Source organism: Ostrea edulis, chromosome 9, assembly GCF_947568905.1.
Source record: "Ostrea edulis chromosome 9, xbOstEdul1.1, whole genome shotgun sequence".
Taxonomy (NCBI): Eukaryota; Metazoa; Mollusca; class Bivalvia; order Ostreida; family Ostreidae; genus Ostrea; species Ostrea edulis.
In genome coordinates this window covers 3,929,451-3,943,224 of record NC_079172.1, presented here as the reverse complement: position 1 = coordinate 3,943,224, position 13,774 = coordinate 3,929,451, and the positions used below count along the sequence as shown (strand labels likewise).

General features: G+C 33.8%; 1 protein-coding gene across 2 annotated transcripts; it reads right to left on the bottom strand.

The window, feature by feature from the left end:
* Positions 1–1,064: 1,064 nt before the first annotated feature.
* LOC125659566 (caldesmon-like) lies at positions 1,065–12,877 on the bottom strand. Of its 2 annotated transcripts, XM_048891277.2 has the most exons (7): positions 12,684–12,850; positions 10,102–10,283; positions 8,261–8,506; positions 5,485–5,612; positions 4,572–4,641; positions 4,064–4,140; positions 1,065–3,099 (listed from the first exon to the last, which is right to left on the bottom strand). In XM_048891277.2, the coding sequence occupies exons 1-7, from the start codon at positions 12,799–12,801 to the stop codon at positions 3,090–3,092; spliced, it is 831 nt and encodes a 276-aa protein (XP_048747234.1). In that variant the 5' UTR covers positions 12,802–12,850; the 3' UTR covers positions 1,065–3,089. The 2 variants fall into 2 exon arrangements, with proteins under 2 accessions (XP_048747234.1, XP_056004278.1); XM_056148303.1 differs by having other exon boundaries at positions 1,065–4,140; positions 12,684–12,877.
* Positions 12,878–13,774: the final 897 nt, after the last annotated feature.

Genomic DNA, 13,774 nt, shown 5'->3' with positions numbered 1-13,774 from the left:
TACCTTTTGATCACCATGACAATAATTTCTCATGAGTTCCTCATGTTAGATGGGTTTAGGTCAACTGTGAGCAATTTTTCCTGGAACTTTGGGTCACGAGATTCTGTTGTAAACAGCAAGAATTAAAACCCAACGTGCTTCTCTTAGTGGTTTCATAGAGATATTTCTATGTTACTAATATGTTGTAAATCTAATTAAAATTAGATGTTAGATCCGCTCACATACTCGCAACAGTAGGAGTTATAATATATGAGTGGATCTAATATCTAATTTTAATTAGATTGATGTGTTGTCTAATTGGTTTCAATTACTCTTTGAAAAAATCCTACTCTGAATTCTTGTAATAAGAATACATATTATGGTTGTTGTGCCTCTTATAATTTAATTACATACTAAATCTAAATGGATTTATGCTATGAATCCTGACTGCGGTGAAAATATGTAACTTAATTGGCCTATCAGGCCTCTTCTTTTAATTCTCTCCATAATGCAAACTTTACATTTTCAGAAGAATCATTTTCTGCATCAATACGCCAGTTTCAATATGCGTCCAAGTTTCTTCCCTTTAGAGAATCCTTGTACACAGTAAGGCGTGAAACAATTTAATTGCAGGAGTGGGACAAATGTAACCCATCACTGCATAGGAATGTGCTTACTAAGTTTCTCATACACTGTTTCATCACTCGAATTAAATTGATACATAAACTAATTAAGTAAGTGATAAGTATTAAGAAAGTAATCAAATACATGGAATTCTTATTAATTTTATCATGTTATTTTGTTGCTCATACATACCATATCCAGGACATTACTTTAAATTACATACATGACATTGTTTTAATGTTTTCATTTCTTTCAATAGTATTTTGTATCTCTTACATTTACATTTTTAAACAGAAGCTACTTTTAATACATTTTATCATCTTCCTCCCTGACTGTAGGTCCACTCTGTCCCACTTAGGTATTCAGAGTACCACAAAATGCATCTCCTACACAGAAGAGCTCTTATCTCCAAACTAGCATTATATTGAATTCCCCGTTCTTTTGATAATAAAAACTAAAGCTTCCTTGCCACAACATCACTGTTCAGACATTTATTATCATTTTTGAAAATTTACATTGAAGGAAATAAGTATACGTACGAATACCTTTTCTAAAAGGTCAATATTAATAGCAATAAATATAAATAAATAACTAAAACTAAATTTGTTAATCATACATTACGTTTGGAAAGAATAATACCTGTACAAAAACCTTCCTACAAAGTTTTTAACATGTTTTGATAAGCACATACATGTACTTTGGAAACTATACTCTACATATAATATCGTGCAGATACATTCACGTAGTCCATACTGAAATGTAACATTGAGTAAATGAATATGACTAGTGTGTATGTACATCAAAGATTTTTTTCTAAATGACTAGGCAATATACAAATTAAAATAAAAGTTACAATAAAAGCTTTGTCGATACAAGTCTACAATATACATGTATTTGAAAAACTGTATCATATTCATGAAATATTCAATGCATATTGATAACACTTACAGGAAGTTTGTTCACATGACATACTGCATAACAGAGCCATTTGACAATTAACTGAACGACTTGGAAATATCTCGTATTTGATCTACAAGTAATCAGTTTGGAAATAAAAACTATAAACTAAAACCGTTATCACAATAAACTTGTCAAATACAATCACAATTGCTAAATACACAAGTAATTTTATGCACATGTTTGAAATTATTTGTTCTACACATATTCACACTAACACTCACATCAAAATTTTAAAACAAAAATTAATACAGCACAAATTTTCAATTAATCTGGAATTTATCTGTCCATTTCAGAGTTTTTGAAATCTGATCCTTGCATGCCAGACATTTGCATAAATTTACCTGTCTAAACAGTGAAATGCACCATCACTAATCCTATATACCTGTCCAAACAATTTTAAAATGTAGTCACTTCCTACCAGTCCAGACAATAAAATGTAGTTACTTCCTACCAGTCCACACAATTAAATGTAGTCACTTCCTACCAGTCCACACAATTAAATGTAGTCACTTCCTACCAGTCCAAACAATGGAAAGTATAGTCACTTCCTACCAGTCTAAACCATGGAATGTAGTCACTTCCTACCAGTCCAAACAATTGATATTGTAGTCACTTCCTACCAGTCCAGACAATTAAATGTAGTTACTTCCTACCAGTCCAAGCAATGGAATGTAGTCACTTCCTACCAGTCCAGACAATTAAATGTAGTCACTTCCTACCAGTCCAGACAATTAAATGTAGTCACTAATCCTACCAGTCCAAACAATTGATATTGTAGTCACTTCCTACCAGTCCAAACAATTAAATGTAGTCACTAATCCTACCAGTCCAGACAATTAAATGTAGTTACTTCCTACTAGTCCAAACAATGGAATGTAGTCACTTAAATTACTACTAGTCCAAACAATGAAATGTAGTCATTTCCTACCAGTCTGAAGAAATTTGGGGTGGACAAAACTTTTGGACCAGCAGTTTACAATAACTTTTCCATTTGTCAAGCTTTGTAATTTAAAAAAGATAGAAGCCTCTTCAAACTTTGAATTGTGTATTATAGTCACGCAGTACCCATGGTGGAAAAGTTAACAACATAGTCCTGGTGGTTGGACAGGGGGTCTGCCTCTTCCTTCCCCTATCCCATCTGTCCATTCCCCCTTTCCCCTTCTTCTCCCTTCCTTTCATCTTGTCAACTCTTATTATTTTCCTTTCTCAAAGAATGCTCCTAACAATTTAAATCTGAGGTAAAAAAAAGTGGGGGGGGGGGGTGTCCAGGGGTCCCTTATATGCTATATATTTTGGCATAAACAATATCAGATTCCAGTTTCTAATGTAATTTCAAGTCAACATAAACTGTATACATGTACTTATAAAATTTTCATTGAATATAGAAATCTAATTAAAAGCATAAAACAGCTCTTTTTATATGATATTAGTGTCTTATGTTTTGATTTTTCAATTTTGTTTAGCTGTCAAACCACTACACACCATCAACACCACTAACCTAGCACAACTCCTCTCGGGCATACCAGCTACACCACTCTGAGTAAAATTTAGAAATGATTTCATGGTTAAAGCCAAATAAAGTTTATGTACATCAAAATACAACAGAATAATACAATAACCACCAAAAAAATGTAAAACAGCACCATTATGACAAAAACAATAAACAAAATTCAACTCGTAAAAAAAGGTCAGTCTGAACAATACAACACCTTTACCACAGAGCACACCCAAAACATGCAGGACACTCAAATACCAAAGTGTTCCCATCACCCAAAAACTTTGATGCACATTAAAATATATTGATAATAGATGATATTGATGGTAGATACCTGTAGACATTTTTCATTGTGTTAAATTGAGTGACACATGTCCTCATACAGTGTACCTCCCACCCTTTAAGCTGCATTATATTGCAGTTCATACTTTTTGTGGTTGTTATTAAAACAGCCTAAACATACTGATATATTGCACAGGAAGTTAATCTCTTGCCTTGTCTTGTCTAGAAAAATATATTTGAAGTTGCATCATTAGGCACATTAATTTTAAACTACCAGTATATATGCATTGTTTAAATACTTAGCCTCTGCTAGATTTACCTTCCTCTAATGTTTCTTTCATAATAAGTAAAAGGAAAATACAACCACTGTATTGAATTTGAAATGACAATATCTGCCACTCAATGAACAAAGTTAACGGCAGTTATCTGATTTGCTGTTACTGCAGCAGACATTTTCAGCAACCATGGCTACATCATCATGGTAGGTGGGATACTTAACAGCTTGTACTTTTCAGAGCTGTTAAATCCATAATGATGATTTATTTTTTTTCATGACTCCAGAGGATGTTGATATTAGTACAGCTAGCCAGCATTAAGTGACATGATTTTGTATTTCTCACACTGAAAAACCTCTGGGATCAGGAGAGTTTGAATATATCTTCATATGATACAGTACTCGACACATCACTAACACGCTTTCCAGCCAATCTCATTCCCATGTACCTGAGATGCATCATGTAATCCGAGTGGAATTTTCCATCAGTGTAATCCATAAATCTCCTATAATCATCCTGCAGTTCCTATTCAGATTAGAAATCACAGATGATTTAAATTCAACCTGTTTGTAAGTGTGGTGCATTTTAATTTCACTCCATCAGCAATGCTGTGAAAATTTACAAGTGGTAGCAATTTGTACTAAATGTATATACATGAATATTTCTTCTTATATCAACTGTTTTTGTAGCATTTTGTAACAAAACAAATTGACATTGCAAGAAATGACCTCTGTGTTTTTAAGGAATATCCTTGAATTCATGTAATTAAGTCCACTTTTATCTCGTTTCTTTATTTACAATTGTTGTGTATTCATTGCGATTCTAATTAGATTTTAACATAACTCCATGATGATAAACTTAATTTTAATGACTATATCATTGTCAAGCTTTTATATTGCACTGAAAATAGATTTACTTGAGAACCGAAACTTAATAAAGGTCCCTGCTTTGCCTACCTTGAAGTCAGCTGTGACTGCCCGCCTTCTCTCGGTTTCTTGTTTATATCGCCTCTCCATATCCAAATACCTGTAGAATATACCAAATACTTGAAAATACCATCCATTATCAGAAGATTTTAATAATGTATTCTATACAATATTAGTATATGGTCATGATGAAATCCCTGTAAAGCTAGCCTTATACTTTTGCTTTGATTTTATTTTCACTTAGAAATAGTCCTAGCTACATTTATAAAATATTTCAAATAAGATATAAAACTATAAAACTATGTTTCTTTTTAATCAGAATAAAGCCTCTCCATATTCTCTATCTGTTTACTATTCATCCCCCCCCCCTTTTCAAACATTTTTGTCAAATTTCATGCAGGTCTGATTTAATATGTAACTTAAACTGACAGTGTTACGACCACACCTCTCATATATCAAAATGACAGAGTGCAAGTTATTGTATGGAAAACCCAACATGTCCATTCTATGGGGAAAAAATAACTAACTATTAACGCACATGTATACCTAACACATGTGCATTAAAAAGTAACTAAATCTGCTGCATATGGCACTTGACATCTTTATCAACTTTCTGTCACAGATAGCTCAGTGGTTTAAGATGTCAGGCTGCCAATCTTTAGATTGTGAGTTTGAATCTAGCATATGGGTTTCAATTTTATTTTCAAGTTTGATACTTTCTACTAAAGCTGCATTTTTTCCATTAAATTTTCAATTGTAGTTAAGACACTATTGTTCATAATTCCTCCATACTCCATCCATAAGGGTATCCTTTAGTGTGTGATATTTCTCCCTCAACATAAAAACTGATTTACACCTGTTCAAATGCCATGCGGCCTTACATCATTCTTCTAAAACAATCCTGCAGTGATTTGTAAGTTCACTATAGTCTTTATGTGACTACCTTTGAGTCCATTTCTCTATCTCCTCTTGGTGAAGCTTTGCCACTCTCTCCGCCTCGAGACGAGCCTTTTCTTCACACTCCCTCCTAGTTCTCTCTATGGACTCCTTTTCTCTTTTCAAAAACTTTTCCTACAAAGTAGATGTCAAAATAATAATAATTCACTGAGTTTCAACATATTTAATCAACATCAAACTTATTTTACTCACCATCTATCTCGCTGTCACATGATCAATGGAAATTGAACTAAATGAGCGATAAGGACATTACACAGTCTTTTCTTTCAAATCAAGAAAAAGCTTGGGGGGAAAGGCCAAGTGATGTTCCATTTGAAACAAGTTGTCAAAAGACATGACAGATTACTGGGCAGGTTAAAATTTGTGATGAAAAGAATTAGTACAAGTATATGCATCATATGAATTGCAAGGAGTCTCTTAGAATGAACTTATTATCAATGAACTTGAATGTAAATATATTATCAATAAGTTCTAATGGGAATTATTCATGCAATTTTAAACCATGCACAAGCTACAGTTACAAAGAAGTGGACATACTGCAAAAACAATGACCTGGTCACTCATTCAGAAAATATAGGTCAAATGCAGCATCCAAATCGTGAATAATTGTGTACATCCATAGATGCATCCTACATTTAAGAAACAAGGGCTCTGCATGGTGGGGCACATCCCCTAAAATAACTGTCTTCAAGCTTTTTCTATGAAGTCCCAAAGTGACTTTGAACTTTACATTTTAAAACAACAGGGTTCAGGGTTCTACCTTTCTCGACAATAAAGCTACATGTGAAGTATGAAATCACTGGAGCAAAAAATGTGGCCTGTAGAGTATCTACAAACTTTTTCTATGAAGCCCTGTAGTGACCTTGACCCTTTTAACCCCAAAATCATTAGGGTTCTTCCTCTCTTGATGACAAAGTGACAAGGGAAGTATGAAATAAATGGAACAAAAAATGTGCCCTGTGGAGTGTCTACAAGCTTTTTCTGAAGATCCATAGTGACCTTGACCGTTTAACCCCAGAATCAATCGAGTTCTTCCTCTTTTGATAACAAATCTACATGTGAAGTATGAAATAAACGTAAAAATGTGGCCTCTGTGGAATGTCTACAAGCTCATTGTTTACACAGACATAATAACATACTCATTCTCACATGAATAGACCCGTTACAACCTGCATATCCCCTCTCACAATGAATTGCAAAGGGACAATAAATTTCATGTTTGAAAACATATGCAGGTATAAACTGTGATGCTACATGCCAGCATACTTCATGAAGAATGTAAGCATGTGTTTTCAAAAATTTATTTTTTATAATTATATTCCACTTTCATTTCTGTCGGAATTCCTCGCCATTAAAATAGATGTACTATATTTATCAAATACTTCTGCATTCATATGTACATTGTTTACAACAGCAACACATTCATGAGAAAATGACTATCATTACAATTCGTAGAAATATCAAAAGACAAAAACATTGTAATGTAAACATCCAAGTTTGAACCATATAGAAGTACACTGCCTGAGGAATCTAGGAACTGCTGCAAAAACTGTAAGCTGCTCACTCATTTAAAAAATTCAGATCAATTGCATCATCTGAATCACGAACAGTGTATGCATCCACAGTGTATGCATCTTTACTTTGGTTTGAAGGATTCTTGGAAATGGACACCACTTCAAACACGAGACCAGTGAGTCACAGTTGCTCCTCTTAGCAGCTGCATTTCCTATTTAGGTAAACCACAGCCCTACATTGATCATCCGGAGCATAATGTGAACAAAGTTAAATCTATACTACATAAGGACTTTTGAATTTAACGTCTCTTCACTTATGGCTCTTCAGAGATTTAAAAAACTTGTGTCTTTAAACTATACAACACCCCCCCCCCCTCCCCCCCGGTGTCTCATCTTGAATAATTCAAAACCCCTCTTATAGCCCAACAAAAGACCCCAGGGGTCAGAATGGCTATAAACTTGAATCTACACTACATGTTGATGTTCACATATTAATTTAACAAACCATACCATAAATTGTGGTTCTTGAGAAGATTTTTCCTCAACCCTTATTCTGGCCCTTTCCTTGCACTGGGAAAACTTGATTTTCATTATATAAGGAAGCTTCTATGTAAGTTGTGGCATTTTAGTTCTCTAAAATAACAGCCTTCCCTATTTTCACTATTTCTATATTATCTCCCTTTGGAAGAAGCCATGGTCCATCACTTGAACAAGTTTGAATCCCCTTCACTCAAGGAATACATTGCTATTTGCCATGTTCATTTGAAATTTACTTGACCTTGAGAAGAATTAAGTCAAATAAGTGAAAAGTTTACAGAGATACACATATTTCAACTCGGATGAGCTAAAAAATTAAATTTTCTACAAGAAAAGCAACTCATTTATAAATATCTACTGGGAAAATAGGTCAGGTATGCAGCATCCAAATCATTAATGGTAAGGATTTATCCATGCATTAAGCTAGCCTTTTTCATAGTGTCTTGAAAGTGCACCATTCAAAATACTTCAACCTGGCTATCTATCTTCATTGTCCAGTGCCAACAGGCTAGGAGAGTATGATATTAGCTCTCTGGACATTTGTCCTGATGCATTAACAAGCAGTCTGATTAAAATCAAACCTCTCGCTCAATATAAGGACAATCGCTGCCTGGGAAAAGTTCTGGTAAAGTGCAAAATGCTGCACAGTCCAAATGAAATGGACTGTGATGCACACCTGAAGTGACAAAGTGTAAACAGGTTATTGCTTACCTTCTGTATCTTGAGGGCCTCAGCAACAGCTTTCTCCTTCTCTAGGACAAACTCGTTCCTAAGTTTCTTCGTTAAAGCTATACAGGCCTCCTCTATTGCCTCTTTTTTTATCCTCTCACATTCCTCCCATTGTTCCTCAAGAGCTTTCTTTTTCTCGTTCTCCAGTTTTTTTGTCAATTCTCGGATTCTTTCCTCCTCTGCTTCATCCCTTTGAGTCTCTACTCTTGCTGCCAAGCGTTCATAGTACTTTAAAAAATAAAAAATGCACATTATTAAGGACTACAGTCTACTCCGGATATAATGAAATTCAGGGGACCGACCTGAATTGTTCATCATATCCAAAGTTCAATACAACCAATGCTGAACTACACAAATATTGCTACTGGGAGATTTAGTTTAACTTTAATATAAGGCCAATTCAACTTAATTAGTAGATTATCATCCAGGGTCAGCAAAAGGTATGGGGCAGGTGGGAGGATTTTATTTTTTAATGTTTATTTTCTGAGAAAAATATTAAAGACAAACGATTTTTCAACAGATGCGCATCATTTAATGCCAGGTGGATATCAATCTATGCTATTTTCACAGACAAATTCCAGGTTAAGCTTTAATTTCAAACAGAAATATATCTAACTTCTTCAAGATTTACGCCTGTAAGAACGTGAGAAATTAAGAAAACCATATAGATCTATTTTCTTCACGTGGCTTTTCACGTTGCTATACCGGAAATGTAAACAAGAAGTGTAAATACCAGAGTCAGACATGAAAAAATTCCGGAAATCGCAAGTTTCGCAAAATAAAAATTCTGGACGGGCCAATTTTTGAGGGGTGGGCGGGAATGATAATCTATCAATTAAGTTGAATTGGCCTAACAGATAGTTCAATATAACTGACTTCAATATAAGTGGAGTGGACTGTAGTTATTATCATTAAGGACTTTTCTATTCATCCTTGTTGTGGGGATCTGGGTTAGAATAGGTCCTCAGTAGCCCTTGCTTGTCATAAGAGGCGACAAAATGGGACGGTCCTTCAGATAAGACCGCAAAAACCGAGGTCCCGTGTCATAGAAGATGTGGCACAATAAAAATCTGTTCCTACTTAGAGGCTGTAAGTGCTGAGCATAGGCCTAAATTTTGCAGCCCTTCACCAGAAATGGTGACGTCTCTATATGAGTAAAAAATTCTCGAGAGGGATGTTAAACAATATAAAATCAATCAATCAATTAAACATTATAAAACAATATTCAATCAATCAATCCTTGTTGTGTACCCATGATATCTTTTTAAAAATCAATGTATGCACCCAAAGGTGCATGAGCTCAGTTGCATGGGATACATTGTAAAGTCAGGAATGATGTGGCATATTTATAATTGTGAAGAACTAATTTCAGTTTTAAACTTTTCGAGTTACTGTCCAGAAACCATATTTGTCTGAAGTTTTCAATCTATTTTCGGTCATTGTGACCTTGACCTTTGTTCTCCAAAATCAATAGGGGTCTTCCTTACCTGGTACCTAACAATATATAAAAGTTTCATTGGATTCGGATTTAAATTCTCTGAGTTATCATCCGGAAACCAAATTTTTCTGAAATTTTCATTCTATTTTCTGTCACTGTGACCATTTTTCTCCAAAATCAATAGGGTTTTTCCTGTCATGGTACCCAACAATATATCAAAGTTTCATTTGATTAGATTGTAAATTTTTCGAGTTATCGTCCGGAAACCAATTGTTGATGCCCAACCGCCCGCCCGCCCGCCCGCATCACCAAACCAATAGCCGAGTTCAACTTCGTTGCAACTCGGCTAAAAAGCATACAAATGTGTATTTTAAAAAATTCAAACCTCTTTTTGTTTTTGAAGGGCTCGCTTTTTCTCCTCATCTTTCTCATTTCTGAGTCGTTTGAGGGCAGCCTTAAGTTCCTTTGTTCCTCGAGCCTCTGCCTTCTCCACAGCTTCCTCCAACTCACGCAGTTGTTGTTCCTTGGAATCATCCGCTTTGGAATTCAGCAACTGATCACCAAGCTCTACAAACATTTTACTTTGTTATACTTTAATTAGAAATGATGAGGAAAGGATCATAAGGTAAATCATATCAACAGCAAAGTAAGAATATATTTTGTTATTCACTGATATTGTTACACTATGGTAAAAAATAATTGGGTTGGTGTATGCTAAAATGTGAAGTTGAAAATTAATCATTTTTGCATAAAAAGCAGGGATTCGGTGAACAAATATTCTTATTACCCAAATATTCTTCAATGACACAAACATTTCAATAAAAAACATCAGCCTTCATTTGTTTGCTGAAATTAATTTTTTAAACACGATCAAACGTCATTATTTGTTAATCAAAGATCGTAGAGGTATTCCTCTTTGATGAATATATAAATCAGTATCTGCATGAAAATCTGCCATTCAAAGCCTGAGTAGGTTAAACACGTTTTAATCCAGTCAACTAAAGGAAATTTTCTTCACTTCAGTTTCTGCAAAAACCTCAGTATGATAATTTTTTTTTAATTGACTCAATAAAGGTAGGGAAAATGTGAAGTATGCTCAGAGTCTGTTTTTGATGCACTTCTTAAAAGAACAAACATCTAAATTATCTATTGTTTGCACATTTTTAAACAATCACAGGATTTTTTACCACTATCAAATTATTACATCAGACTTTCTTAATAATGATCATTCATTAAAAACTTACCTATCTTTAATTCTAAACTTACCTGAGTATACATCCATGTGATAATGACTATATTGTTAACAAGTGTTGATGAGTAAACAATTTGATTTATTCTTCGCTACGAACACAATTAATAGTATCACATCAGAAGTGTAGTTAATAGCTAATTTTAATGAGAAACATATTTTGTAAATAAATACTTACTCCACCATCTGAGGATGTTACATGACTATATATAGGCAAGAAATATTTATATATATATATTTCCATTTCACTGCATTTTACCCATTAAATGCAATTTCTGTGTTTTATTCCACAATTAAAAACTAAACATATTCTTGTTCCTGTTCCCCTCCCGAGCCCACCTGAGGAAATGGGGACTTATACAAGCAGTTTAAAGCCCAGCATCCAGCAGGCTTGGCTAGCTGTTGCTGTTTTGTCAATATCATATACTGGTATAGAACAAGCAGTAAATTTCAGAACATTAAAGCATATTTTATAGAGAAAATGTGAATAAAAGCATTGAATGATTGTTTTTTGACAACTATTGTATAACACAAATGTCATGCAGATAAATGTTCCTATAAATTCACATAATGAATCTGTCTGCACACTGCACTGTGTTACAGTTCAACAGAAGTAAAAGAAAGAATCATTCAATGCGTAACAAAATTAGATAAATCTGCCAAATAAAGAAATATCTTTTGAGTAAAGCAATTAGATAAATAAATGACAATATAATTTTGGCATCCTTAATATCAAGTTAAAATCCGTCATCTTGTTTCCTTAATGACAATGAGCTATATATACATGGATTAACAAGATTACTGTGAATTCCCTTGAAGTATAGTTTCATCCCTGTATAGTTGTCCATTATGTCACACCATATGATAATCAATTTCATTTTGTGTAAACAAATCAAACATGTTGCAAGAATGTAAAGCAGTTTAAAAAATACTGACCAACCAATAATTTCCACACGTGTAAGGAAATTTACAGTGCATGTATTGATTTACATGCAGTCACATACAGAGAATATATTATTACTGAATATAAACAACAAGTAAAAATGATAATAATGCATTTCAAGAACAATCGGAAAATTTTGTAAAATACATTATGTAGCCTTTGTACATGTATCCTTACTTAAACACATCAATTTTGATAATTATATAAAATACTGACTTGCTCGTTTTGAAAACACCTTTGAAGTCAATGGACGCCGAAAATTTTTCAAAATGCCTTTTCTCCCATATGTGTCCATCTTTGTGACTTAATGCATAACTCCAACACGGTGCAGTGTAAAATAGCAACCCCATTTATCAATACCTATTTATTGGAATGTTATTATGCCAGTATTCAATCTCAATAAATGCCAGACCAGCAACACTTCCCAGGTATTCATATATTAATTTACTCCTGCTTTCTCAGCCTTAACATTAAAGATATCGCTGTGGTTAAAATTAGCAATGTTTAATCTACCTTTCTTAACATCACAGCAGAGTTACAATGGACCACTACCAAAGTTTATCATAAACTAAACATTCGCGATTTTTTAAATTTAAATGGCCACAATATTTCAATATTAATCAAAAGTAAAGGTTCTAAGCTTATGATTATCAAAAGGTCCTCTGTGTTTAGTCAACAAGGTAACGCAACGGGGAATAAAGCTGTGCAGATAACAACACATTGATAACATATCCCCTACTCTAAAGGCGAGGGCACGGGTCGTTTTTACTCTCACCTATGATATTCCCGTGTGTTACTCTTTGTGTCGATAGTGTTGATTTGTTAAGAATTCTCTCTAGACACGCTAGAGGGTCATAAAGATTTTTTGTTGTCTTAATTCCTTTAGCTGACATGTTTTGTCGCTTTTTTTCAAGTGTGCGGATTAACCGGAAGTTTATTGTTGCCTAGATAAACACAGAGGTGGCGACTAATCACCGCAACTCGGACTCCCTGTACTTTGAAAGTTCTATTGACGCAGTACTTTCGTGCAGTCATGACATTGATATGATAAATCATTCTTTATATATAGAAGAGAATAAAACCTTTATTTTCATTGCTCTAAATTTTAGGCATTATATCTATTTGGGTTCTATCTCATATCTGGAGTGCACTTGCTGGTGGCGGATTTAGAGGGGGTGGAGGCCTCTTGTGACCAAATCCATTATTGATTTCTGAGTTAGGTAGACATCCAATGAGTTTCAATATTGTTTATCAAATTCTTAATTATGAGCACAAATTAGAAAAATTTAGATGGGACCTAGATCCTTTATTAAACTTTAAAGGCTGCATATTCTCAGCTTCTAATTAAATAAATTTTTATTTAAAAAGAAAAAAACTCATCATGGTTTCGTTTGATTGATTGATTTGGCCAGGCAGTCACTTCCTAATATACCGTCTCATTTGAATGCATCCACATCCTCTTTAATTAAAAGCACAATGCAAACAGCTTATTTAAGTCTTGTGTTTTTGGAAAATTGGGTTTTTGTTGTTGTTTTTTTTTAAAAAAAACATGAACAAATCCTTGAATAGAAACTTTGGTCTGGAACCTTATTCACCCATTTATTTTTTAATGAACATAGGAAAAACTTGACAATTTAGAATTTCATTTCCTCACATAAATCATGATTTAGGGTAGATATAGTATATGGAAATCTATGTGAAAAAAGACGTACTGTCCGCATTGTGATTTGAGAGAGATATAGAAGATGAAGTACGTTTCATTTTCAAATGTCCATATAATGCACTTTCAAGAGAACATCTCTTATAAATCATTTCAGAGAATTGTCTTCTTTTCAACATGTCTGTGTCAGATAAATTTTCATGGTT

Bases quoted from the DNA above. Each gene is read 5' to 3' on its own strand.
- LOC125659566 (XM_056148303.1), bottom strand. From the start codon at position 12,801: ATGTCAGCTAAAGGAATTAAGACAACAAAAAATCTTTATGACCCTCTA. The intron at 5,613-8,260 runs GTAAGCAATAAC...TCTACTTTGTAG, and splicing joins AGGCCCTCAAGATACAGAAG to GAAAAGTTTTTGAAAAGAGA. The intron at 4,642-5,484 runs GTAGTCACATAA...TATATTCTACAG, and splicing joins ATAGAGAAATGGACTCAAAG to GTATTTGGATATGGAGAGGC.